Source organism: Sus scrofa, chromosome 15 (assembly GCF_054392235.1).
Source record: "Sus scrofa isolate SSC_HxYL_T2T_F1_AM1 chromosome 15, Sscrofa_HxYL_maternal_Yorkshire_Landrace_v2.0, whole genome shotgun sequence".
NCBI lineage: Eukaryota > Metazoa > Chordata > Mammalia > Artiodactyla > Suidae > Sus > Sus scrofa.
Window position 1 is genome coordinate 99,915,808 of NC_139397.1, and position 27,987 is coordinate 99,943,794.

Consider the following 27,987-nt stretch of genomic DNA (forward strand, 5'->3'; position numbering starts at 1 on the left):
CATAATCACTATATGAAGAACAGTAATACAATTCCTTTTTATAGTATCTTTCTTCATGACCATAACTCTAAATCCATTTCCCAACTGATTCTATCAGCAACTTTGTTAGCAAACAGATGAATACTAATTTTCTCAGAAAATATCTTTCCAGTAGTTTGTAGCATGCAATGACAGTTTTGAACACTTTTTTAAAAAAATTAAATCAAACTCAACTAACTATGGTCAAATTTTGGATTTCATAAAACAATGCCAGTTAAAGAGGGAATAAAAGTCTATTGGTAAGTTTTGCTATAAATGAAAATGAACTTGGGAATTCCTACTATGGCACAGTGGGTTAAAAATCTGACTGCAGTGGCTTGGTTCACTGCAGAGGCACAGGTTCAATTCCCTAGCCTGGTGCAATGGGTTAAAAGGATCTATGTTACTGCAGCTGCTCTGTAGGTGGGAGCTAAGCTCAGATTTAATCCCTGGCCTGGGAACTACTGTATGCTGTGGGTGTGGCCATAAAATTTTTAAAAAATAAAGAAAATGAACTTACAAAGCATGTTCAAAACACTATACACTAGCTTTTTAAAATCGGACTCTTTTTTGAGATGGAGAGAGATGAAGTCTAAATTTCAACTCAGGAAAATATCCTCTTCACATTTTGCACCACATTAAAAACACATACTACTGGAGTTTCCGCCATGGCTCAGTGGAAATGAATCTGACTAGTATCCATGAGGACACAGGTTTGATCCCTGGCCTCGCTCAGTGGGTTAAGAATCCAGCATTGCTGTGAGCTGTGGTGTAGGTTACAGACTTGGCTTAGATCTGGCATTGCTGTGGCATAGGCTGGCGGCTACATCTCCGATTCAACCCCTAGCTTGAGAACTTCCAAATGCCATGGGTGGCGTGGCCCTAAAAAGACAAAAAAAACATACATACTAGTTTTATTTTGGGAAGGTGGTCACAGTTGCCAGTCTTACGTTAGGGACGAGATAATATTGCCTGTACCACCGTTTGGAAGACACAAAATACTTATTATTTTAACTGTTTTGTGACAAAGCCAAAAATGTCTCCAATATAATTGTAATATACATTCAGAAACTGAAACATAATACTTCCACTATTATTGACTATGAAATTAGGTTTACGGACATGTGACATTAAGTTTCCATGTCTTAACAAGAAAATTATCATTGTAATAATATGGCTGATTAGGTTAAAATCTAAATGGTTCCTAAGTAAACATTGGAAAGAATTTTGTGTAGGAAAGAATTAAAATATTATTTAATGTTAGAGAAATAAGGTTAGGTGTGTCTTACTCTTATGTACAGATATAATTAAAAATAATTATATATCTGAAGGAAACCTTTGAATATTAACAAGAGCAATTTTATTATTTTTAAGTTTAAAGTAAAGCTAAGGAGTTCACATCATGGCTCAGCAGAAACAAATCTGACTAGTATCCATGAGGATGCAGGTTCCATCACCGGAATCACTCAGATTAAGGATCCAGCGTTGCCATGAGCTGTGGTGTAAGTTGCAGATGCAGCATGGATCTGGTGTTGCTGTGGCTGTGGTGTAGGCCAGCGGCTACAGCTCCAATTTGACCCTTAGCCTGGGAACCTCCATAGGCTGCCAGTGTGCCCCGCTCCAAAAATAAATAAATAAATAAAATAAAATGAAGCTAAATCAAAATTTAAACAGTAGATGAATACAAAATAAACACAAAAGGAAATGAGAAATTATTTAATTTAAAACATTAAAATTATTTAATCTACTATATTTATAAACTGATTATAAGAACAAAGGAATACTATACAGTTTTATACATGCATGAGCGCACGCACACCATGCAATTCTAGGGAAGAACATTTTGTAAAGAATATCAGCTATTAGGTTCTCATGAACACTAGCTACATGGGAATAAGTGGAAGAATTAGCAACTTTTAAAATAAAAACAAATTACATTCTTTGAAGGAAAAATCTGCAGTTAAGTATCCACATACAGAGATCAATTTGATAAAATATTTGTTTTGGGTTCCTCTTTATATTAAAAAATAGTACATGTATTTATTATAGTTCTAAAACTAAAATATCATCCAAGATACTTTTCCAAAGGTATCAAAACAAAGATAAGTCGCTGAAGTGGCATCAAGCCTATAGTCTAATGCCACTGAATGGCACCAAATTTTGAAAATAATTACTTACCACATTTTGGTTAATAAGATGTGCCACAAATTTTGAAGCTGTTAGACAGAGTGGCTGAAAAGGGAAAGTAGAGACAGAGTTAATCTATAAACTAAAACTGATCTTCAATTATATATACAATTTACAGTTTACTTACATAGTCTATTTAAAATATGTAACACACAAGGTAATTTTAACTTGTAAGTAAGTTACAAAATAAAAACTAGTATATGTTAGAGTGTCATTTCTGGCTAAACAGTTGTAATTCAACAATTACAGCCATCATTTTTGTTGCTCATATCAGAGGCCAGAGATGTTTATTAGAACAAAATAATTCTCATGAAACATGCAATTTTAAAAAGAATTCCATTCAGAAATCAACACTGCTCACTACAGTTAATACTGGTTTATTAGTCTGTTCACATGTGGCAGTCTATTTACAAGTCCATTATAAGTACCTTATCATTTCTTCGATAGCCTTTTCGAAAATTCAGAATTAACCTTTTGAGGATTAATTCTCCAATTTGTGGAAATTTTGAGTTGATAATTGCCACTAATGCTGCATAAACATGAGTGAAAATTGGAGAAGCACTCTGAGCTTGCAAAACAGATCTGGACAGCAGGCCTCTGATTAAAAGAAGAAAAAAGAGTCAATAATAATCACCAGTTTAATTAGACGGAAAAAGCTCACTTAAAGTATCACTCCTCTGTAAATCTTCATAAAAGCTAAATTAGGACTAAATTTTCACCACTTTTATCCAGGGTTTGTCCTACTAACAAATGGGAGTTCCCATCGTGGCTCAGCAGTAACTAATCCAACTAGCATCCATTAGCATGTGGGTTCGATCCCTGGCCTTGCCCAGTAGGTTAAGTATCAGGCATTGCCGTGAGGTGTGGTGTAGGCCAGCAGCAGCAGCTCCAATTAGATCGCTAGCCTGGGAACCCATATGCCATAGATGCGGCCCTACAAAAAAAAAGAAAGAAAAAAAAAGAAAGAGGGGAAAAAAGAAAATAGCCTTCAGATTTTAAAATAATAAAATAATAATAATAATAAATAATAATAATAAAAAATAAATAGAATACAGAAAATTTCCTAACCCTTTAAAATATCACAACTACTTAACTGCACAGAAAATGGTTGTGACATCCTTTTGCTTTTCTAAAATTTATTACTGATTTTTCTGATTTCTTTCACATTATCACTTTGCTTTAGAAATTAGACCGGTTTCAGGTAGCTCTTTTATGTATATATAAAAAACTAAATATTCATTATTCCTCATGAGTATCAATTATTGGAAGTTTTTAGTAAAAAAAAAAAAATCTGTGCAAAAATCATTGTGACGTCAAAGCATCTCAAAAAGTAAAAAAATCCACACAACATCTAACAGTGGAGTACAGGTTATCTGTTAGCTTACATTTTTACAAAAACTGCAATTTAAATAAATATTCTCAATTACCTTTGAAATGAGATAGCATAATAAATCAATGATTACTGTTCATGTAAATACTATATTCCTTTGAAAAACTGCTATGAAAAACTACAAATAAAATATCTGATGCTTACCTTCCTCTAACTATATTTTCTTGAAGAAGTTCTTGAATAATAATACCAATATTAGAAATGTTAACTTTGTTGATCAGACCATTGATGGACTTCTTTAAGGCTTCCCAGCTCATCCTCTGGTATGCTAAGCTGAAAAGAATTGATTTTAATACAGGTGAAAATTAAGTCAACAATTACAATAACAAGAGTTTATACTAAGAAAAATTCTTAGTGTTCCTTTATTTTTAACATTATTTTTACAAAATGACCCCAAAGTGCAGTAAAATATATGTATATGGATACATAGATTATATTCCAATCCATATTTGAGTCTATGTACATGTCAAACTCACGTACAAAGTTCTTTTAATAACATAATAAATAAAATAATGTAAGAATATACATTTTGTTCTTATGTCCATGTATACTGCAATTTACAGTATTGGTTAGATTTAGTACATGATTATTTTACACTGTAACAATTTACTTAACCTTTGTCTTCAAAGAAAATGTTTTAAAGTAAAAACAACCATTTTTATTTTAAATTACAACACAAAATATCCAAATATAAGCCACAAAAAGGAAATTTTTTATTATATTCCTTCTCATAAAAGCCTGACAGAACAAACAAAATTAAATGTTTTAAACCATAAAGAAATAGCATTAATTATAGGAAAAGGGAGTCATGTGCAATCACAAGGCTGAAAGACTGTTCTATGTATTTTAAAGATCATCTCTATATTTAGGTAGTAGTCCCAGAGATTTCTCAGCTGAATGCTAGATAGCTATACTGTGTTTTAGCTTAAAGCTTAGGTACATTATTTAGCCGAACTGGGTTTCTTTAGGTTGAACTTGATAACATAAGGTTTTTTAAAGCTCTAAAATTCAATGTTTTTTATAATTATATCTCTGCAGAGTATAATTTCAGCTGCAGAAGTCTTAACTTTTCCTGTACCTATATCTTACTGGCAGTCTGATGAAGGTGGACTTCTTAGAATAGTACATATAAGTACATAGGATTACAAAGGACACCAGTCATAATGAAATAGTTTTTGAAGCATGAAAGGAACAAAAGTTTGATACAGTATTCCATGTGCTAAACACATTTAACAAGTAGCAGTGGTAGGCATAATAATTCTTTAAATTTCTAAGTAGCATAAATAATATTTTGAGATATTTATATCAATAAATAGTCTGTTAATACTATGGTCTGATGCCTACATCCTGATAGAAATACTAAATTAGATTGGTTTAGAAAAAGATGCAATTTTCTTTCCTTCTGTTCACATTCACTGCCTGAATCCTATCCATGGACCTCTTGAAAGTCTGTAGGTTAAGAACCCCTGTTCTGAACCATCCTAAACTGTTGGTAGGAATGTAAAGTGGTACAGCCACTATGGATAACAGTGTCGCAGTTCCTTAAAAAACTAAAAATAGAGCAACCATATGCTCCAGCAATCCCACTCCTGGGCATATATCCATAAAAGATGAAAACTCTAATTTGAAGATACATTTACCTCAATGTTCATAGCAGCACTGTTTACAAGAGCCAAGACATGGAAGCAAGTGTCTAAGTGTCCATCGACAGATTAACAGATAAAGATGTGTCTCTCTCTCTCACACACACACACACACACATACACACAAGAATATTACTCAGCCATAAAAATAATGTGATATTGCCAGTTGCAGCAACATGGGTGAACCTAGAGATTATCATACTAAGTCAAGTCAGACAGAGAAAGACAAATATTTTATGTTATCACCTGTATGTGGGATCTAAAAAAAAAAAAAAAATACAAATGAACTTACCTACAAAGCAGAAACCGATTCACAGACATAGTAAACAAACCTATGGTTACCAAAGGAGAAGGAAGGAGAGGGAGTATGGGATTAAAAGATACACCCACTATACATTAAGTAAATAAAAAGATTTCTTGTATAGCACAGGGAGCTATATTCAGTATCTTATAATAACACAATGTAAAAGAATCTGAAAAAGAATACACACACACACACACACACACACGTATATATAACTGAATCACTCCACTATACACATGAAATAACACAATATTATGAATCAATTATACTTCAACTAAAAGAGAATGAATCCCTCTTCTGGAGTATAACAAGGAAAGGTGGTAAGAGCTATCTTCCCTGGTAAGGAAGAGTATTCTATCACTGACAGTGCCTTTAGCAGATACTGAAGTTATAAAAAGCAGACTGACTTGCAGCTAATTTCTCTATAGATTACATATCCCCTCACTGCCTATATCCAAGGTGGAATACTCCTCCTGCCCCTGCACTCCAGCCCTTTAGTATGCTACTATCTATAGAAGTAAGATTTATCGTTTAACAACTAGCCTGATCAATAAGTTCTTGCTGATACACTACCACAAACTCTATCAATCTTTGGTTAAAAGACAATAACAACCATAGCTGTACTTTGCAATTAGGAAAGCTACAATGAACCTGACTTAGTATCTACTGAAAGCAAAGTCTATAAACTTCTCTCAGACACTTCTACTTCTTTTGTCCTCTTTACAGCCTATAAACAGAATTCAGCTGTATATAAAATTATCTTCTAAGAATCTGTTTAAAAGTGCATATATTGTGATCTACTCAATACCTCAATACTGTGTGACAGCCTATATGGGGAAAGAATCTGCAAAAGAATGGAGATATATATACACATATATGGAGAGCGGATTCTTTTCTTTTCTTTTTCTTTTTTTTTTTTTTTACATTTTAGGGCTGCACATGTGGCATATGGAAGTTCCCAGGTTAGGGATTGGATCAGAGATGCACATGTGGCATATGGAAGTTTCCAGGCTAGGGATTGGATCAGAGATGCAGTTGCTGATCCACAGCCTCAGCAACACAGGATCCAAGCTGAATGTGTGACTGACCTATTCCACAACTCAGGCAATGCTGGATACTTAATCCAATGAACGAGGCCAGGGATAGAACCCGCATCCTCATGGATAATAGCAGTTAACTGCTGAGCCACAATGGGTACTCCTTACAGATATGATTCTTGATCTCTTACAATTAGGATGGCTTTGGATAGGACTAGAGAGAGGGAATACTTCTCACTGATGCTGCCATTACTGCCTCCCGTAAGAGGAGAATGCCTAAATTATCATGAAGCTCCCACAAACTGGAGAAGACATCTCCAAATCTCTTCTCAACATAACACTCCAGGCATCACTATCAAGTGCTGGAATATGAGACATAAGAAAAAACTTACTCTGGTTAATTTATTTATTTTTTTAATTTTTTTTTTTTTTTTTGGATTTTTAGGGCCACATTCACAGCATATGGAGGTTCCCAGGCTAGGGGTCGAGTCGAGTAGGAGCTACAGCTGCCACCCTATACCACAGCCACAGCAACATCAGATCCAAGCCGCGTCTGCGACCTACACCACAGTTCAGGGCAATGCAGGATCCTTAACCCAATGAGCGAGGCCAGGGATCAAACCCGAAACCTCATGGTTCCTACTCGGATTCATTTCCACTGAGCCACAATGGGAACTCAGTCTAGTTTTAAATTTAATGTCATTTAAATGTTCCCTTCTAGCGCATACATTTTTTAAACTTTATTTCAAATATTTATACTTTCATATAAATGACATTTCTACTTCAAGCTAATTCTTACAACAAATTTAGATTTCATTTATATAAGGTTATCAAGTACTTTCAAGCTGCGATTAAAATGCCAGAGAAAGATGTGGGAAGACCTTCTTAACTCACCTGTAATCCGTTTTTCTCAAAGCAGAGCTATGGTCTATCACAATCTTTCTACCGACTAGTTGGCAATTGAGTGATCATTTCAATCTGGGACCATAGTTTTCCTGGTTATCATCTCATTCCACTAGAAAAAAGGTCTTGAAAACTTAGCTGCACTTTCCTACATAGTTCCTCATCATTCCAATTATTTTGAAAAGGGAAGGAAAAGTACTTCAAGGGTGAATGGTTATATATGAATTTTAATTGTTTGCTCCAGGGTAGCAAAAAACTACACGAGCTAAGACATTATGGTCTAAGAAAAGGAGGGAAAAAAAAGAAAACTGTCAACTTTGTTTCATAGATTAGCACAGGGGCTGACAAACCATATCCATGAACCAAATGCAGCCTAGAGCCTGTTTTCGCAACAAAGCTTTACTGGAACACAGCCATTCTCATTTGTTTTCATATTATATCTGTGGCTGCATTCACTATAATGGTGAGGAGTTGTAACAGAGAAAGAACAGTACACAAAGCTTAAAACAGTTTCTAACTGGCCTTTTACAGAAAAAGTTTGCTGACTCCCAGTTTGGTACAACTGGAAAGATCCATTTTAGTTCTAAAATATTGACAGTACTACTAATAATCATTCATGCAACTATAAAGGGAATAGTTTGAAAATAGGAAAACAGTAAAAACAAACACAATCAAAGAATAAGTGATCTTTCCTCAAACTTTTCAATTCACTCATGCCAAAAATAAAGACGTTATGAGCTAACATCAGGGAAAAGAATAAGCAGGGCTCACTGGAGCCTCCAAGGATAGATGGAAAGAACCCTAATTTGAGGTCTCTATCATTGTGGGCTCATGCAAATCCTCGACAGCTAAGGTCATTGGATCACACCCGATTTTTTTTAAATGAAGATATTACTGCCATGTATACTCAGTGATAATGACATGCCTGTTTTTATCTGTGATCTGTTCCTGCATCATCCGGAGCTTTGCAGGAGGAATATATGCTCCACCAGTGCGAGTAAGGAGAGGATCCAGCTCCTCTTTCTTCTTCTTTGAATTAGGTTCATCCTGAGTAGAGGAACTTTGGGTGACCGATGGTTCTGGGCTTCTTCTCCCAGGAGATGGAGATTTCCGGGACCTTTTCCGATCCACATCTCTTTCTCTGCGTTTTTCTCGGTCTCTACTTCTGTAATATATAGATTTTATTTTTGATAGAGAAAATACAATACAAATAACATTCTTAAATGTACTGATTACCAAATGGGTGAGACCATTTGGGAGCCACAAATTCAGACGGGGTAAAGTGGTTTGGAATGGTAAGGAAGTGTCTTACAGAGAAAATGTAACTTGTACTAGTTCTTCAAGGGTTGACAGGATTTACACTGGGGGCAAGGTGGAGAGTGGGAGAGGAGTGCAGGGAGAGGGGATGACACTCTGCAAGCTAGAGAAGACAGAATAACTACTGAGAAACTGAGCAGGGGTGTTGAGGCCAGATGAAACTTAAAAAAAAAAAAAAAAAGTTTATTGTGACCTGCAGTTGCATAAAGCATGAGCAGAATAGTCTGAGTTTCCAGGCAGTATATGTAAAAAACAGTAAACTAGACAAACTCTTCTTTGGGGAAAGATAGCAAAAAGGGTTCATTCTTTCTTGCTAGTTCTTGATAGTTTCAGAAACCATACTCTGGTTGTTTTAAAAGTGTTAGCTTAATAAAGGATAGTTACTTGCATTAGTTATTGTGGCTAGAAAATAGCTGATATTTTTCACATTGTGGCTAGAAAATAGCTGATACTTTTCACATTGTCTCGAGTTAACCAGAAACTTCTGATATTTTGAAATTTGTAATAAAAATACCAGTTCTATCAAGAATCAATTTCAAATATAATTTTTTAAATAACATTCTTACTCCTAAATTGTCATTAATGGAGATGAACTCTGATTTCTCCTCTGTACAACTTATCATGTACATCACAGGCCAATTTCTCCTCTTAAACACTACTTTTATGTCACTGTCTCACTCAGAAACTATTGCTAATTCCTTTTCACTTCCAGGATAAAAAACTTAAAATCTATTGCTTGTCTTTTAAGATTTCATAGTTTGACTTGACCTCATCTTTCCAGCTACTGTTATCCATGATTCTTTATTGTTTCTACTCATCTGGCCTCAACACCCCTGCTCAGTTTCTCAGTAGTTATTCTGTCTTCTCTAGCTTGCAGAGTGTCATCCCCTCTCCAGATTTTAGCTAAATCTAGAGGATATGTTTGAGATAATTTGTCTTAATATATGTTAATACAAACTATGTGGAGAGAGAGCAGTGGTCAGTCACTTAACCCAGGTAGCTATATTAAATCTCTAAATATAAAGAGATCTGAGTGACTGCCTATGAGGACAGAATCTGCACAGACTAAGACAATGTGAACAGTGGGGGGAAAAAGTGATTCCAAATAGAAACACCAAATAATCAAAGGCAGGTGCTCTGAAATGGAGGCACTGATTTGCACCTGAGTTGCTTTTTACTGTGGATGTAACATGTTGCAAGAGAGTAGCCACAGAGGGATTTACTGACAGTGGTTATGATTCTTGTGAGAAACACCAAGTAAAACTGTTTGCTGACTGGTAAAATTATGTCCTTAAAATTACAGTGTTTGTTCATATAGAGTGCAAAAGTACTGGAGTCTTCTGAGTCTAAGTAGAAATATTTCTCTTCAAGTGCTTTTCTACTGGTTAGCCTTTATATTCTATATGACAGACAACCTACTTACTTCACAATACAACTATGTGGATCAAATGAGATGCAGCAAAGTCAGGGGTTATGGAAATAAACATGGGCTTTAGACCCAGAATAGAATTCAAATCCCAGTTTCATCATCTACCAAATAAGGAACTGCAACCTCTGCTAAGTTAATCAGTTCAGACCCATGTCCTTATAAGTAAATTGAGAGATACAGCATCCAGTGTGTAAGAGTGTTGCCTAACTCACAATTATAGTGGTTTTTATGGTGCTAGTAGTTGCTCTTATTAAAAAGTTATTAGAGTGACAGCAGAGAAGCCTGGCTTCTGGAGGTTAATTTAATACAACATTTAAGGATTTGGATATACATTAGAAAGTAAGTAGTAAGAAAGAAATTTTGGCTGCAGATATCAAATAACTTGTTTAGCTCCAAACTGCCAAGAAATTTGATCAAAATTCTAGTGGGGTATATAGTTTTGGTAGTCCTGGAGTGGATAATATAAGACATCAAAAAGGATATAGAACTAAGTGAAAAATAAAACATGACAGACAAGTTTTTGAAACTAGATGACTAATAAGGTAGGTAGTCAAGTTCTCTAAGACTCAAGAATAATTTACACTTAGATAAAAATTACAGATTGGTAACTTCATTCTCAATGTCCCTCTGCCATCATGTAGGAAAATAATTATAAAATTATTATAAAGAATAAAGAAAATCCAAAAAATGCTTCTATAGTTAAAATTCCAATACTAACCGTGACTCCATGCCACCATCATAAGAACGTCCTCTTCTTGAATGCTCATAGTCTGACCTGCTATGATCAAAGTAATCTCTATCCCGAGGGGATCTTTCTTGTTCTGGATATCTAAAACATAAGAAAACCAAAGTTATTGAAAACTTTGGTTTGAATGTTGAAAACAGTGATGTTATAAATACACAGGGAAGTCATATATAGGTAATGCTAAAGCAAACTCTATGACTGAACAGTTTTATCAAATGGATTTTAAAAAAAACAGCCTGTTTTGGAGCTGCCATCGTGGATCAGTGGTTAATGAATCCGACTAGGAACCGTGAGGTTGAGGGTTTGATCCCTGGCCTTGCTCAGTGGGTTAAGGATCTGGCGTTACCATGAACTGCGGTGTAGGTTGCAGATGTGGCTCAGATTCCGCGTTGCTGTGGCTCTGGCGTAGGCTGGTGGCTACAGCTCCGATTGGATCCCTAGCCTGGGAACCTCCATACGCCACAGGAGTGGCCCAAGAAATGGCAAAAAGACAAAAAAAAAACCCAAAAAACAACAACAAAATAACCAGCCTATTTTGTTGGATACCATTCATTTAGTAGTAATTATAAGAGCTTTCAGCTTGTATGCAATAAGACAACTCCTGGAATTCACTTAACCAAATCTGTTGTCCTGATTCTACTGTCCTGTCTGCATATCATATCCAGTTATGAAAGAGACTGTCCTCCAAATGCCTCCTTTTGTTTGGTTGGCTCATTTTATCAAAGTATTGCACAAATGATACCACTGTCATTGGCTGGCCTCCATAAAGACCAGTTTAACTCCACTCCAAAAATCTCTATCAGCTACTATTCTTAAAACTGCATTTTTAGATAGTTGTGAGAATGGACTGAAATTATTAGCAAAAGAGTATAGTCAGTATAAGATCTGCTATTTGAATCTTTTTTTTTTTTTTTTGGTCTTTTTAGGGCCGTACCCACAGCATATGGAAGTTCCCATGCTAGGGGTTGAATTGGAGCTACAGCTGGCGGCCTATGCCACAACCACAGCAACGACAGATCTGAGTCATGTCTGTGACCTACACTGCAGCTCACGGCAATGCCGGATCCTTAACCCACTGAATGAGGCCAAAGATCAAACCTGCATCATCATGGATACTAGTTGGATTCTTAGCCTGCTGAGCCACAACAGGAATTCCTTTGAATCTTAGAAGTCAGTAAAATCAGAGACCCTTAAGAGATGTTAAATACACACATAATAAATATACACAGTGACATAATCCATGTTTTATATGCACATCTGTAATTAACTTATACACCTATGTGTATATGTGTGTAGAGAGATTCTGCATATATAGAGAGGGAGGAGGTGACTGATGAAAGGTGTAAGTAGATGCAAACAACAGCAGTTAACTTCATGTCCATAAAGCAAAGTTTTTAGAGACAGCAGAATGGAATATGAACAAAGTACACAGAAAATAAAAGATCAGACACATGAAAGAAAGCTTAGAGGATTCTTTTCCCTTCATAAATTCCTTTTAATGGTCAGAGCTTACTAAGGGAAATAACTGCAATCCTACTATGAATGCATGATGAACATTAATGGTAACATTTCTGGATCTTTGATCTTAACACAATTATGTAAGATATAATATATACATATAAACATTTTGAAAACTATAACGAGCTATGTAAATATAAAACATAGTAGGGAGTTCCTACTACTATGTGACTCAGTGGGTTAAGAACCTGACTAGGTTAGAAATCAACCATGGGAAAAGGAAAGAGAAAAAACCTACTACATGGAGACTAAACAACATGCTACTAAAAAACCAATGGGTCAATGAGGAAATCAAGAAGGAAATTAAAAACTACCTTGAAACAAATGATAATGAAGACACAACCTCTCAAAATCTATGGGATGCTGCGAAAGCAGTGCTCAGACGGAAATTTATAGCAATACAGGCCTTTCTCAAAAAAGAAGAAAGATCCCAAATTGACAACTTAACCCTCCACCTAAATGAATTAGAAAAAGAAGAACAAAAAAGTCCTAAAGTCAGCAGAAGGAAGGAAATTATAAAGATCAAAGAAGAAATCAATAAAATAGAGACCCAAAAAACAATAGAGAAAATTAATAAAACCAAGAGCTGGTTCTTTGAAAAGGTGAACAAAATTGATAAACCCCTGGCCAGACTCACTAAAAAGAGGAGAGAAAGAACCCAAATCACCAAAATTATAAATGAAAAAGGAGAAATCACAACGGATACAGCAGAAATACAAAAAACCATAAGAGAATACTATGAACAACTATACGGCAACAAGTTTGACAATCTGGAAGAAATGGACAATTTTCTAGAATCTTACAGCCTGCCAAAACTGAATCAAGTAGAAACAGACCAACTGCACAGACCGATCACTAGAAATGAAATTGAAGAGGTCATAAAATCACTCCCTACAAATAAAAGTCCAGGACCAGATGGAATCACAGGTGAATTCTATCAAACATATAAAGAGGAATTGGTGCCCATCCTCCTTAAACTCTTTCAAAAGGTTGAAGAAGAAGGAATACTCCCAAAGACATTCTATGAGGCCACCATCACCCTCATTCCAAAACCAGACAGAGATACCACCAAAAAAGAAAACTATCGCCCAATATCATTGATGAATATAGATGCAAAAATTCTCAACAAAATCTTAGCCAACCGAATCCAACAACATACCAAAAAAATTATACACCATGACCAGGTTGGGTTCATCCCAGGTTCACAAGGATGGTTCAACATACGCAAATCAATCAGCATCATACACCACATTAACAAAAGAAAAGTCAAAAATCATATGATCATCTCAATAGACGCAGAAAAAGCATTTGACAAAGTTCAACATCCATTCATGATCAAGACCCTCGCCAAAGTGGGTATAGAGGGAACATTCCTGAATATAATCAAAGCCATTTATGAGAAACCCACAGCAAATATAATCCTCAATGGGGAAAAACTGAAAGCCTTCTCACTCAAATCTGGAACAAGACAGGGATGCCCACTCTCACCACTGCTCCTCAACATAGTTTTGGAAGTCCGAGCCACAGCAATTAGACAAACAAAAGAAATAAAAGGCATCCATATAGGAAGAGAAGAGATAAAACTGTCACTGTATGCAGATGACATGATTCTATACCTAGAAAACCCTAAGTACTCAACCCCAAAACTACTTGAACTGATTAATAAATTCAGCAAAGTGGCAGGATATAAGATTAACATTCAGAAGTCAGTGGCATTTCTGTATACCAGCAATGAAATATTAGAAAAGGAATACAAAAACACAATACCTTTTAAAATTGCACCTCACAAAATCAAATACCTCGGAATACACCTGACCAAGGAGGTAAAGGACCTATATGCAGAGAACTATAAAACTTTAATCAAAGAAATCAAAGAAGATGTAAAGAAATGGAAAGATATTCCATGTTCCTGGATTGGGAAAATCAATATTGTAAAAATGGCCATACTACCCAAAGCCATCTACAGATTCAATGCAATCCCTATCAAATTACCCATGACATTGTTCACAGAACTAGAACAAACAATCTAAACATTTATATGGAACAACAAAAGACCCAGAATCGCCAAAGCAATCCTGAGAAACAAAAGCCAAGCAGGAGGCATAACTCTCCCAGACTTCAAGAAATACTACAAAGCCACAGTCATCAAAACAGTGTGGTACTGGTACCAAAACAGACAGACAGACCAGTGGAACAGAATAGAGAATCTGGAAATAAACCCTGACACCTATGGTCAATTAATCTTTGACAAGGGAGGCAAGAACATAAAATGGGAAAAAGAAAGTCTCTTCAGCAAGCATTGCTGGGAAACCTGGACAGCTGCATGCAAAGCAATGAAACTAGAACACACCCTCACACCATGCACAAAAATAAACTCCAAATGGCTGAAAGACTTAAATATACGACAGGACACCATCAAACTCCTAGAAGACAACATAGGCAAAACACTCTCTGACATCAACATCATGAATATTTTCTCAGGTCAGTCTCCCAAAGCAATCCACAAATAACAAGTGCTGGAGGGGCTGTGGAAAAAAGGGAACCCTCCTGCACTGCTGGTGGGAATGTAAACTGGTACAGCCACTATGGAGAACAGTTTGGAGATACCTTAGAAATCTATATATAGAACTTCCATATGACCCTGCAATCCCACTCTTGGGCATCTATCCGGACAAAACTCTCCTTAAAAGAGGCACGTGCACCCGCATGTTCATTGCAGCACTATTCACAATAGCCAGGACATGGAAACAACCCAAACGTCCATCAACAGATGATTGGATTCGGAAGAGGTGGTATATATACACAATGGAGTACTACTCAGCCATAAAAAAAGAATGACATCATGCCATTTGCAGCAACATGGATGGAACTAGAGAATCTCATCCTGAGTGAAATGAGCCAGAAAGACAAAGACAAATACCATATGATATCACTTATAACTGGAATCTAATATCCAGCACAAATGAACATCTCCTCAGAAAAGAAAATCATGGACTTGGAGAAGAGACTTGTGGCTGCCTGATGGGAGGGGGAGGGAGTAGGAGATCCTGCTGAATAGCATTGAGAACTTTGTCTAGATACTCATGTTGCAACAGAAGAAAGGGTGGGGGAAAACTGTAATTGTAATGTATACATGTAAGGATAACCTGACCCCCTTGCTGTACAGTGGGAAAATAAAAAAAAAAAAAAAAAAAAAAAAAGAACCTGACTAGGATCCATGGGGATGTGGGTTCGATTTCTGACCTTGGTCAGTGAGTTAAAGATTCAGCATTACCCCAAGTTGTGGTATAGGTCACAGATGCAGTTTGGTTCTGGTGTTGCAGTGGCTGTGGCACAGGCCAGTGGCTGCAGCTCCAATTCGACCCTTAGCCTGCGAACCTCCATATGCCCATGGGTGTCACCCTAAAAAGACCAAAAATTTATACTATAAATATAAAGAAAATATATAAAGGAAACATATATATGTGTGTATACATATATATATGCATATATATACACATAGAGTATAGTATTAACAGTAAAAAGCACTTCAAAATAATGCGGTATCAGCTCAACTTTCCATTTTATAAGCTTTCATTCTATCTAGTATTTGAGATACTAAACTATTCTCTTTAGCCCAAAAAATTTCATAAAACCTAGAATTATTTACTAGAAATTCCTAGAACAGTCAGTCATTCAAGGATGATTTGTTCTCAAGCCCACTCAAGTAATAGTGCCTTTAACCATCAAAAAGAAGTTGTCTGCCCTAAAATTAGAAACCCAAGAGCTAAAAAATTCCTTAAACTTATTATAAAAAGGTTTAAATAGCATTTGGAACACATAAAACTATTTACCTGTCTTCTGGAGAGGAGGTCCTCTGATATGAATTATAGTTTTCCCTTCTGTCATGGCTAGAAGAATGCTTTTAAAGGAAAAAAAAAGGAGGGGAGGTACATTTAAAAAAAATCACATTAAAAAATAAATTGACAATGGACAAATATCTCAGAAAACTGAAATTGCTTTAAAAATTATTTCAAAATATTCTTTTAATCGTAAGTATGAATTATATTACCTAAATAGTATGTAAGATAAAACTAAATGTTTAGGTATCCAAGGTAAATGTCTATGGCAGATATCTGTTTTCACTATGGATCAAATACAGTTCAAGGTAGAAGAAAATAATTCCCAAATTTTCAATGCAACTTAGTTAATATTTTATTCCTATGTAATAAATTACAAATTTATAGAACATGATTTTTATAAAGGCCTTTCCCAGTGAAAAACTAGCCCAAATTTCTCTTCGTGAAAAACACGACCAAGGGCCAGAGGTTTTCTAGCCAGGGCTCACTTCTGTGGTTATGCCCAAGTCTTTAACACTGCCCTTACCTTCTTACTTCCTTTGGCTTATAAAAACTACAACTTTAGTCCAGGTTACTAAATCCGGATGAAATAAATATCTAGAAGAAACTAACTGTAATGTATTTACGAAAATTCATTTTTGTTTTAAGCAAACATTATTTGTGTGTCTGGTATGGCATTATGGTAGACTCTAAGGATTTTAAAAACATGACAAATTAAAAAAAAAAAAAAAAAAGGAGTTCCCATCGTGGCGCAGTGGTTAACGAATCCGACTAGGAACCATGAGGTTGCGGGTTCGATCCCTGCCCTTGCTCAGTGGGTTAACGATCCGGCGTTGCTGTGAGCTGTGGTGTAGGTTGCGGACGCAGCTCGGATCCCTCGTTGCTGTGGCTCTGGCGTAGGCCGGTGGCTACAGCTCGGATTGGACCCCTAGCCTGGGAATCTCCATATGCCGCGAGAGCGGCCCAACAAATAGCAAAAAGACAAAAAAAATTAAAAAAAAAATAAAAACATGACATGTAAAACATAACTCCTATTCCAAATCCTTTGAAAAATAACAGATGCAAATAAATAACTTCAAGGTAACATGAGATTGAGGTTATATATTAAAAGAGACAAGAGTTATGAACCATTCAGGTTAAGAATATATCCTAACTTAAAAATCCAAATACTGTTAACTAGCCAAAATATTTACCTCTATAAGTAGGTAAATTTTTTAAATCACTGGTATAAAAATATTCATATTGACAAGCTTATTTTTAAAAGTTAAAATAATTTTAGTAACCTATTAAAAAGGAAACATAGTTGTATATTCAAAGTATCTTAATCTTGAAATCTAAGAAAAAATAATTCAAATAATGAGTAACTTGGTCTGCATACTTACATGCTTGTCTCTTTAATGGGAAAAATACATTTAAAAATAGAAAATTATACTGCAAAGAAATGTAAACAAGTTCCAACTTCCTCTTATTTTATGATTATCTAATTAGCATAGGTTGAGTCTAACATTATCATAAGAAAATTGCCAAAATAGTCTCTTTAACTACTGAATTTTTTGAATAGTATACACTAATATGACTAATGTATGTGGGTGAATAAGCATATAATCAAAATTTATAATTTAAAGTAGCCAGTCTGGTTGTTACTTACACTGAATGCAAACATCTTAAAATCCTGTTTCTAATGTGTACAAGTTTTAAAAATTATTTCACTTAGCAACATAATTAAATAGAATTGTTATATATGACATAGATTTCCATAAAACTTGACATTAAACTATCCTAAACCAAATATAGAGGTCAATTCTATTTAATTCACGGTAATAAAAATGGTATTTACTTATTCATTATATAACATAGCCCTTCCTATGTAGACACTATGGGGGATTAAAAAAAAAAAGGGAAACCCTCAAGAAACTTAAGAGCTTATGGGAGAGACATGGTTACAAAGATTTCTACAATTAAACACAGATTATATATAAAGAGAGGGAAGGAGAAGGAGGAGAAGAGATGGGGAAGGAAGAGAAAGAGAGAACAATAAAACTGTACTGTCTTCTTTTACAAGGCATGGCAATTATTTTGATTACATTAGGGAGAAGGCCTCAATTCCGTGCTAATGATTTTTAACACATCTCCGCAACATCTGTTGTGAGCAAGAGGGAGAAACCAAAAATATTGAAGTCGTGAATCAGGATTTCGTAAATATGATCAAGTTTAACAAATGCCTGGCACACATAGGAAGTGCTAACAGGAGATTCTGAGTAGGAGCGAGCACTGTGGTACAGAGTCTGAGGGCAACAGTTAGTAAAGGGGAACCTGAGCTGTAATTTGGTAGATTTTACTACATGAAAAATAATTTCTAAATAAGTCAGATTATAAGTCAGAGCAGTAATTGAAAATAACATATTATTGAAATTACCTTTAAAAGCTCTCTAAATTATTCATTAAGCAAAACAAATATGGTACAATGTAGAGAGAGGAGTACAAGGAGAGGTGGTGAGTCGAACAGGGAGTCTGTGTCCAGAGGTTCTGGGCATCTGTTAGGCTCAGGGAAAGTCTTCAAGGGTGGGGGCCGGGGGTGGGGGGGGAGGGGCACAGAAAGAGGTAGGAAGCTTGCTTCTAGTAGCTAAGGCAGCTACAGTAAGGCTCAATGGAAAAACAAGGGATCCTTACAAATGATGCCTCACAACATCAAGAGAGGATCTGAGCTTCACGTGAGGTAAGAATGAGTTCAGCCCAGCTAGTGGATCTGCTTATGGCCAACAAGATGGACAGAAGGAGGCCGACTAAACTAAGAACTGGCTGGGAGGACTGAGCCACTAAGTGAGAAGGGCATGCTGATTGAAGACATAATGTCCTAGGCTAGGGGGAAGCCCCAGAGGACCCATCTGGATCACAAAAGGCAAACATGGAGTAGCAGAGTCTTAAGAGGAAAAGGAAGAGGATCCTGAGAAAGACTAAACACTTCTCCCTGTGTCAAAGGTATAAAGTTTAAATCTGAGTGCTCAGTCAAGTACCAGTTCTGCAAAAGGTCTTTTTCTTTATGTCCCCAGCTCAGCACCTAACAGGGTCTGCCACCTACTAGGCCCACAATTCATTGTTTACCTGTCACTGGGCCAATAAACAGAAGTTGCAAAAAGGCAGATTTCAGACCACTACATGAAGGGATCTACTGACAGATGTGGTCTGCTTCAGAGACAGTGAGTCCCCCCCCCCCAAGAAGGGAGATAAGCACAGGTTAGATGTCTACCTAGGAGGGAGACTGAAGAGTGCCTTCTCAATACTCGAATGAGGTTAGAACAGATGGCAGTAGAGCCTGCCTTGGTCTGCAAGTTTATCTATTCAGTTTATTAAGCACTTACCACACCCCAGGCCTTGTACATGGTATCTGCTGTTAAGAAACTCTCATCTATTCACTCTCTTTAAAGTAGCTTTAGAAGTGCGGGAGTTCCCATTGTGGCACAGCAGAAATGAATCTGACAAGTAGCCATGAGGATGTGGGTTCAATCCCTGGTCTCATTCAGTGGGTTGGGGATCCGGTGTTGCCATGAGCTGTGATGTAGGTCACAGATGTGGCCAGGATCCGGTGTTGCTGTGGCTGTGGTATAGGACTGCACCTGTAGCTCTGATTCGACCCCTGGTCTGGGAACTTCCATAAGCTGCAGGTGAGGCCCTAAAAAGCAAAAAAAAAAAAAAGCACCTGTCTTTGTTATCATATAAAAATCCACCATCCCCTTTATTGACTCCAGGACCCAGGAAATGATGTGCCTGCTTATAGATCCATGGACTACACAGATCGCCTAGTAGATCTGTGCAGTTGAAATGAAAAGGAAGTAGAATGGTTTGCTCTTCCAACAAGTCCACTCACAGGCAGAGAAGAGTTCTGAAGCAAATACTGGTTACTGGTTCCCGGGACTGCTTTGACCTCTACTTTTCTACTTTTCTCACAACCTGCTCCAGCCGCACTAGCCTGTGCCTTTGCACTTGTTCCCTCTGCCTGGCATACTCTTTCCCAAGACATCTCTGTGGCTAACTCCCTCATCTCCTTCAAGTATGTGCTCATAAAGGGCCTTTCTCAGTGGGTCCTCCCTATTAAAAACTTTATCCTCCAATGACACTGATCAACTTTACCCTATTTTCTCTGCAGCACAGGTCTAGAACTTAACACTCTAACATACTTATAACTCACTTGTGTATTATGTTTATGATTTATTTCCCTTCTTTCTCGCTAGAATGCAAACTCCATGAGACCAAGGATTTCTGCTTTATTCAACATTCTACCCAAAATGCTTACAATAATCACTGGGACATAGTAAGAATTCAGTGAATATTTGCTGAATAAATGAATGTACAATGTCTAAAGTACAGCACAGAATAAAGAGCTCATTTATGCATTTGAAATATGCAACAAGAGGTTCACCTGTAGAGACATGTGGGAACTGTGATCAACTGAGGAAGGACCTACTCATGCAAGAAAGAATGCTCTTTGAGAAGAACGGTAGAATTCCCTGCTGTTTATTTTTCTTTTGCATGTGCTCACTCGCTTGCACATGTGTCCACATATGTGCATACACCCATATCCACACACACCCCTGTATGTTCTCTCAACTACCCACTTGCACATCTGGCCAAGTATTTATATTTGAAACTGTGGTAAGTTAGATGTGTGTATGATACTACTCTACTGTCTGGTTTTAATGTCCTAATTATATAAATGCATTTTTGTGTTCATGATAGACAAATGACTATATGTTCTTTATCACAAGTTTTAAACTTACCTTTATTTGTGCCACACTACTTTTCATTTTCGCCCGTTGATCTGATAAATCAAAAACTCCTTAATCTGGTCCAAATAACAAGTACTGAATAGATTAATTCCTTGACAGTTTACTTTTCCTGTCTGCAAACATCACCTATAAATATACCAAAGAAAGCTTTGTTAACACTGATAAAATACATGTGAAATAACATGTTATTTTCACATAATGGACAACTGACTCTCTTATTTTTCTTAATGGGCACAAATACAATTGGTAACTGAATGGAAGTTCAAAAAATCTTTAAAAGTTGCATATAATAATGTATAAAAAACATATTAATAGAAAAGACTCTGAACAAAAGAGCAATAATAACGAAGGCTTATTAAACATTATAAAGTATTCTGATGACTGAGAAGAACAAAAATTTTAGTAATTTCATGTCAGATAACTTTATTCAATATGTTCTCAGTGAGGGAGACCTACAACTACATCATAAAACAATATTGTGATATAAAAAGAAGTGAACAGAGAAAATAAGAATTTAAGAGGAACTATATAAACTGAGTATAAAATATCCAATGTTTCAATTTAAACTAAAAATGAAATATCCAATGTTCTTATAATAATGATCATTCAGAAATATACTCCATATGGAAATACAAAGTGCTAAACTAGAGTAACCATGTCTTAACATGATCAAACTGGGCATCAGATACATGCACATACAAGAACTTACCTATCTGGCTCAGAATAAACACAATCATTAATGCTAAATACTAAAATAAATGTCTTTCAATAGCCATCTATTAGGTGAAATTTAGTAATTTTTGAAAAATGCTCAACCGACAGTTATGTTCATACATAACTGCCATTCAAGTACTTTATTGGAACTGTATATTTGAATACTTTATAGTTTATGATATGGTGTCAGGTTAACAAAAAAAAAAAATCACAAAAGTAAAATGAAATAGAAGAAAAAAGAATTAAAAGAGGTAGAGAATATAATGAAAAACTGTGCTCAGTACCAAAATAAACTGAGTACAATTAGGAAAACATTCTAATTTGAATGCCAGGAAGGATATTACAGATTATCTGGTCCAAATCTTTCTCTTTATAGATAACACTGACAGTCAGATAAGTCATTTCAATGTCCTAAACTATAATAATGTTCCAAGCTATAAAACAAGCTAGTGGGGGACTAGAAACTTAGCCTAAGGACACCCGACAGTATTCTTTTCGCTGGACGACATATACAAATAATCAAGACAGAGTGATAGAGAACTGCTATCATTTAATATACATAGGGATATACACAGATCACCATCAAGAAAAATCTCCATTACAATTGTCAGCATTCTATCAAGGTTAGTAAAAACAATATGTACCAGATTCATCAATCTATAAAATGTAACTGCAGTCTAAAGCACACCACTGCTCAGGAACTCCCAGAGGAGAGAGAGCCAGAGAAAGGAACCCCATGTGCTCAGGAACTCCCAGAGGAGAGAGAGCCAGAGAAAGGAACCCTATCTTCTCCCAAATCTCTGACCACCCTTGAACCAACACCAAGTGGTAAATGGATTCCTGCTCAGGATCCAAGGACTGAGCTGAGATGTCAACAACTGCTCAAGAGGCCGAATTTGCAACTTAAGCCTAATCAGGTTAATTGCCTCATCAATCACCAATTCTCTGAGGAATGTACCAGAAACCAAAGTCTTAACATACAGTAACAATGAAGAGAATACAATTAAAAAAACCTCAATGTGTCAGGAAACTGTGGCCCAATCTTAAGAAAAAGAAAACTGAAGGAAAACAACATTAAAATGCCAAATCAGATGCTGAAATTAGCATATGAGGTTTTAAAATCACATTCAAAAGTGCAAAGGAAAACACACTTGCAAGGAATAAAAATATATAAAATTTCTGGAAAAAAAAAAACACAACAAAAACATAAAACAAAAAATGAACCAAACCAAATCCTAGAACTGAAAAATATATGAAGCAAAATATTCACTGGAGATAAAGAAAAGCCAGTAAACTTGAAGTAAGATCATTAGAAATTATCCAATCTAAAGAACAGAGAGACAAAAAAGTTTACCAGGGACACGTGGGCAAAGTATCTGAAAGGCCCAATGCGTGTGTAAATAAAGTCCAAGAAGGAAAGAGAGAAAGAATGGGACAGAAATAACAGCCAGAATTTCCCCACATTTGATGAAAGGCACAAATTTACAGATTCAGGAAGCTCAGAGAACCCCTGCCAGGATGCATATAAAAAAACCCACACTTATGCACATAGTTACTGACAGTGGTCAGTAGTCCAACTGCTGAAAACCAAAGATAAAGAGAAAATCCTGAGAGCAGCAAGAAGCAAAAACGACACATTATATGAAGGGAAATAATTCAACTTATTGCTGATTTCTCATCAGAAACTGAGGAGACCAGAAAACAGTAGAATAATCTTTACAGTGCTGAAAGATTCAAAAATTATAAACCTAAAACCCCAGTAAAAATAATCTTAAGAATGAAGATAAAATAAAGACATTTACTAATTGAACAATAAAACAACTAAGAGTAACTAAGAGAATGTATCACCATTAGACCTGCACTGTAGGAAATACTAAAAGAAGTTTCTCAGGCTGAAGGAAAATGATACCAGATTGGAAATCTGGATTTCCAAAAAGGAGTGAACACTGGAAATGATAAATTTCTTGAGAAATACAAAGAATTAAATACTTTTAATTTTATCTGAAACACAGGTTTGTTTAAAGCAAAAAATTATAATGTCTTGAGAGGGCATTGTGTGTGTGGATATAGGTACATATGGACTAAAATGGACCTACATGAGGCAAGGTTTCTGAATTTTTTGTGAAGAGGTACAATATGAACTCTAAGGAGCCTGTGGAAAGTTAAGGATATATAATGTGCTCCCTACAGAAATGACTAAAAAAATAACATAAAGAAATATAGCTAAAAAGTCTAGATTAAAACAGAATTTTAAAAAACATTTAGGACTTCCCCTTGTGGTTCAGCGGAAACGAATCTGACTAGCATACATGAGGACACAGGTTTGATCTCTGGCCTTGCTCAGTGAGTTAAGGATCTGGCGTTGCCATCAGCTGTGGCTCACAGACTCTCAGTCTGTGGCTTGCTGATACAGTTCGGTTCCCGTGTTGCTGTGGCTGTGGTGTAGGCTAGCAGCTACAACTCTGATTTGAGCCCTAGCTTGGGAACCTCCAGGTGCTGTGGGTGTGGCCCTAAAAAGACAAAAAAATAAATGAATGAATAAATAAATAATATTTAATTTATAAAGGCAGGAGAGAATGAATAAAAAAGAGGAGACAAAAAGAAAAAAACAAGATGGCAGACTTCTATCTATTAATCATACCAAATTTTAATGAATGAACATTTCTAATTAAAAAACAGAAGCCACTCCTCTGTTATCTCAGATGATACAACCCTGAAGGCACAACCTTGTCTTGGCTGGATTTTAGGCCCCATTTGCCTCCTCAAGAAGATGACTCTGTACTGTACATAAATTATATAATTCTTTTCAGAAATCCTGTTTCAAATGGCTATAAATGTATGGAACTATAAAATTCAAAATTTTATTCAAATAACTTTTGCTCAAAGGTATATATATACACACATACATTTATATATATTTAACCTCTACTAGGATAATCATTATATTCTAACATATCCTTATCACCTAGTATTATTTATACATACATTTATTCAAAAACAACAAATATTTACTGCACTTATATTATTTGGCCTCACACCTTTCTAGGCACTGGGTGGACAGCAATGAACAACCATAACAAAGTCCCCCACCCACATGGAGCTTATCTTCTAATTTTAAGAAGTAAAACTATAATGATGAACAAAGCATTAAGCTACTAAAGCAAAGTGGCCGATTGGGTTTTCTTCATAGTTTCAGATGATTATTTAACACTGTAAAACCAGATCCCTAAGTCTCCACGTTAAAAATAATTTACTTGTACATATATTGGGCCCAGCTGACTTACTACATCAAAAGATATGTGTGTGAGGGGAGTAGGTATGGTGGATGTGTGTGTTGCAGGGGTACACAGGCATGCTGGTTTTATGAAAAAAAATCCCCAAGATAATTCTAACATCCAACTCTTGCTCAAGATATCTCAGCTCTCCAATTCTGAGAGATTAGTTGAGAAATTGGTTCCCAATTTATCTTAAACGATGAGCCGCTTAAGGTAAAATATAGAGACTTACCTACTTTTTAGTGAAGAACTTAGTCAATATAAATTATTTAAAAAGGGAAACATAAATCCCAAATATTAATCCTTGGTAACGCACTGGTAAGAAGTACATATATACATGTTAAAAAAAAAAAAAAAAAAAACAGTATCAATGATTTTTTATTGAGAAATTTCATGCACAATTTACAGGGATAAAATTCTCACTTGTAATGCACTGATGGCCACAGCACAGGTTTTTTGGGAGCTTATGATATTGGCTATGATAATTAACAGTACCTACTGCAACATGATCAGAAAATGCAAAATTAAGCACTGAAATGGAATCATCCAAATGACAAAATATGTTCATAAAACACTTTCATTATTCTTAAAATGAAAACAAAACTGAAAAATTGAGAGAGGGAAAGAAGAGGAAAACACCTGCACCAACAGAGTTCAGTCTCTCTACATAAACTAGATATATATTTGATATAAGAAATGTTTCAATGATTACTTCTCAAGTTAGAAAAATTCATATAGACTGAAATATGTGGTATAAATCCTCTTTTCCTGCAAGCTTAAATATGCTTATTAGTTGGTAGAATCTGGAGTATGTTTTATATAAAAATTAAAAGCCTAGAGTCTTGTCAATGTTCTTACTATCCATAATTTGTTCGTACTCCCAGGATAATCTGTGACTAAGGCCTTACGAAATTGACACTATATTATACCTTAACAGAGGATTTCACTCTCCTCTATTCCAATAATGTTATTACATAAGTAGAGTCCCTTATTGTCCACAGGAGTTTCTGCTTTCTCCTTACATTCACCCCTTCTATGAACTAGCCTCAGGAATTGAATCCTGAGTCCAAAAAGAAACTCAAAAGAACCTACTCCAAGCAAAAGTCTCTACCTAGTACTTCTTCACTTGTTGCAGTGAATTTACGGATGGATACTGCTGCCACCAGCACTCAGAGGATTTTTCTGACCCAGAAGGAGAAAACATGGAAGGAAGAGAACAAGACCTGCCTTCTCCTGAAGCCAGATGCCAGTGACTAGCATGCACTCCTTTGCATATTTTTGTTCTTGATCCTCCTGGTCATTTTTTCTGCCTCTTTGCTAGCTGACACTTCTAAATTAGCATTGTACAATGAACTTTCTGCCCTGATGGAATGGTTCATAATTCTGCAATATCAGTGACCACTATACTAATACAATAGTCATTGGCCATATGTGGCTACCGAGCACTTCAAATGTGCCTCAGGGAATAAGAAAATTAATTTTATTTGATTTTAATTAATTTTACATTTAAACACTAAGAGCCACATATGGGGAGCTCCCCTTGTGGCTCAGTGGTAACGAACCTGCCTAGTATCCATGAAGATACAGGTTCGATCCCTGGCCTTGCTCAGTGGGTAAAGGATCCAGTGTTGCTGTGAGCTGCGGTACAGGTCGCAGATGCGGCTCAGATCCTATGTTGCTGTGGCTGTGGTGTAGGCCAGCAGCTGTAGGTCCAATTTACCCCTAGCCTGGAACTTTCATCGCTACACTTGCGGTCCTGGGGAAAAAAAAAAGCCACATCTGGCTATTGGTTACCATAATGAACAACACAATTCTAAATGATTAGTAGACAATGCAGCCTTTTAGTCAGGGTACTCCCAAGATTCTGGTTTTTGAGAATCTTCAGATACAACATTAACTAATTCTTTAGATATGAGTAAAGTAAAAAAAAAAAGAAAGAAGAAGCAGCTCATATCCAAATTAATGGGAAAAGTAATTTGGTTATTTTCCATGATAAATTCCAATTCTGGGAAATAAGAGATAATATAATAATCCTCATCCTAGAATTTGTCTGTTGCAATTACCAATGTGTGATCTACAAAGTCAAATGCTGCTCTGCAACTGCTATGATACCAAGTAATCACTGAACATAAATGACAACAAAAAACCTGGCACTTAATACACAATCATGACCTACTAGACAACAACGCAGATAGGGACTGACCACATCTACAGAAGCTACAGGTCTATCTTTTGGCTTAGGCTGAATAACTAAAAGAAGTATTACTAAAATGCAAACAAACAAAAATTAGCCCTGATGACAGCCAAGAATTGACGACACAGAAACAACAACTTGAAAAACAGATTTCCACTAATTTGCAGATGAGAAAAATTATGCCAATCTAAGTCATGATGTACACTGTGGATTACCTAACAGTCAAATTCTTATTTTTACTTAGTTCAGGCTCACACAAAATTGTGTCTGCATGGACTCGTGTGTTCTAAAGATATGACAGCCACTCTTTAGTTTACAAATTCTCTCCAGTCTACAAATCCCTGCTGAGACCACTTGCTAACTACCACCTAGGTAACTGGGGATTTTTTATTAATGAGCTTTAACATACAAGACAAACAAAGCGGTTTCTCCAACAAATTCAATGGCAAAGGGGACAAAAAAGGGAAAAGAGTAGCATAGTATTTACAGAATAAAAGAGGCTTGACAGACTTAACAAATGTAATATATGTTTATATCCCAAGTTGAACAATTTCCCCTACTCTAAAATGGGATGTGTTTATATAGTAGAACCAACTCAATTGATCAATATCCTTTATGGAGCCTTTCTTCGAACAGAGGAGGTGGACGAAAGTCTCATCTCTTCACAGGGAACAAAAGGAAGAAAGAGGA

At 36.0% G+C, this 27,987-nt stretch overlaps 1 protein-coding gene across 8 annotated transcripts in view; it reads right to left on the reverse strand.

The window, feature by feature from the left end:
• CWC22 (CWC22 spliceosome associated protein homolog) overlaps positions 1 to 27,987 on the reverse strand; it is a 64,281-nt gene that overhangs the window by 25,735 nt on the left and 10,559 nt on the right. For 3 of the 8 annotated variants that reach the window (XR_014829850.1, XM_003133514.6, XM_085000004.1), the window contains exons 2-8: positions 21,106 to 21,240; positions 16,325 to 16,392; positions 10,947 to 11,057; positions 8,408 to 8,647; positions 3,740 to 3,868; positions 2,634 to 2,802; positions 2,197 to 2,250 (exon numbers count right to left, since the gene is read on the reverse strand). Coding sequence is in view for 7 of the 8 variants with exons in the window: in XM_003133514.6 (XP_003133562.2) it covers positions 2,197 to 2,250; positions 2,634 to 2,802; positions 3,740 to 3,868; positions 8,408 to 8,647; positions 10,947 to 11,057; positions 16,325 to 16,392; positions 21,106 to 21,132 (798 nt within the window). In the remaining variant the exon portion in view is untranslated. Of the gene's footprint in view, positions 1 to 2,196; positions 2,251 to 2,633; positions 2,803 to 3,739; positions 3,869 to 8,407; positions 8,648 to 10,946; positions 11,058 to 16,324; positions 16,393 to 21,105; positions 21,241 to 25,335; positions 25,419 to 26,665; positions 26,860 to 27,987 lie in introns of all 8 variants that reach the window. The other 5 variants (XM_085000000.1, XM_085000001.1, XM_005671989.4 and 2 more) reach the window with 3 other exon arrangements.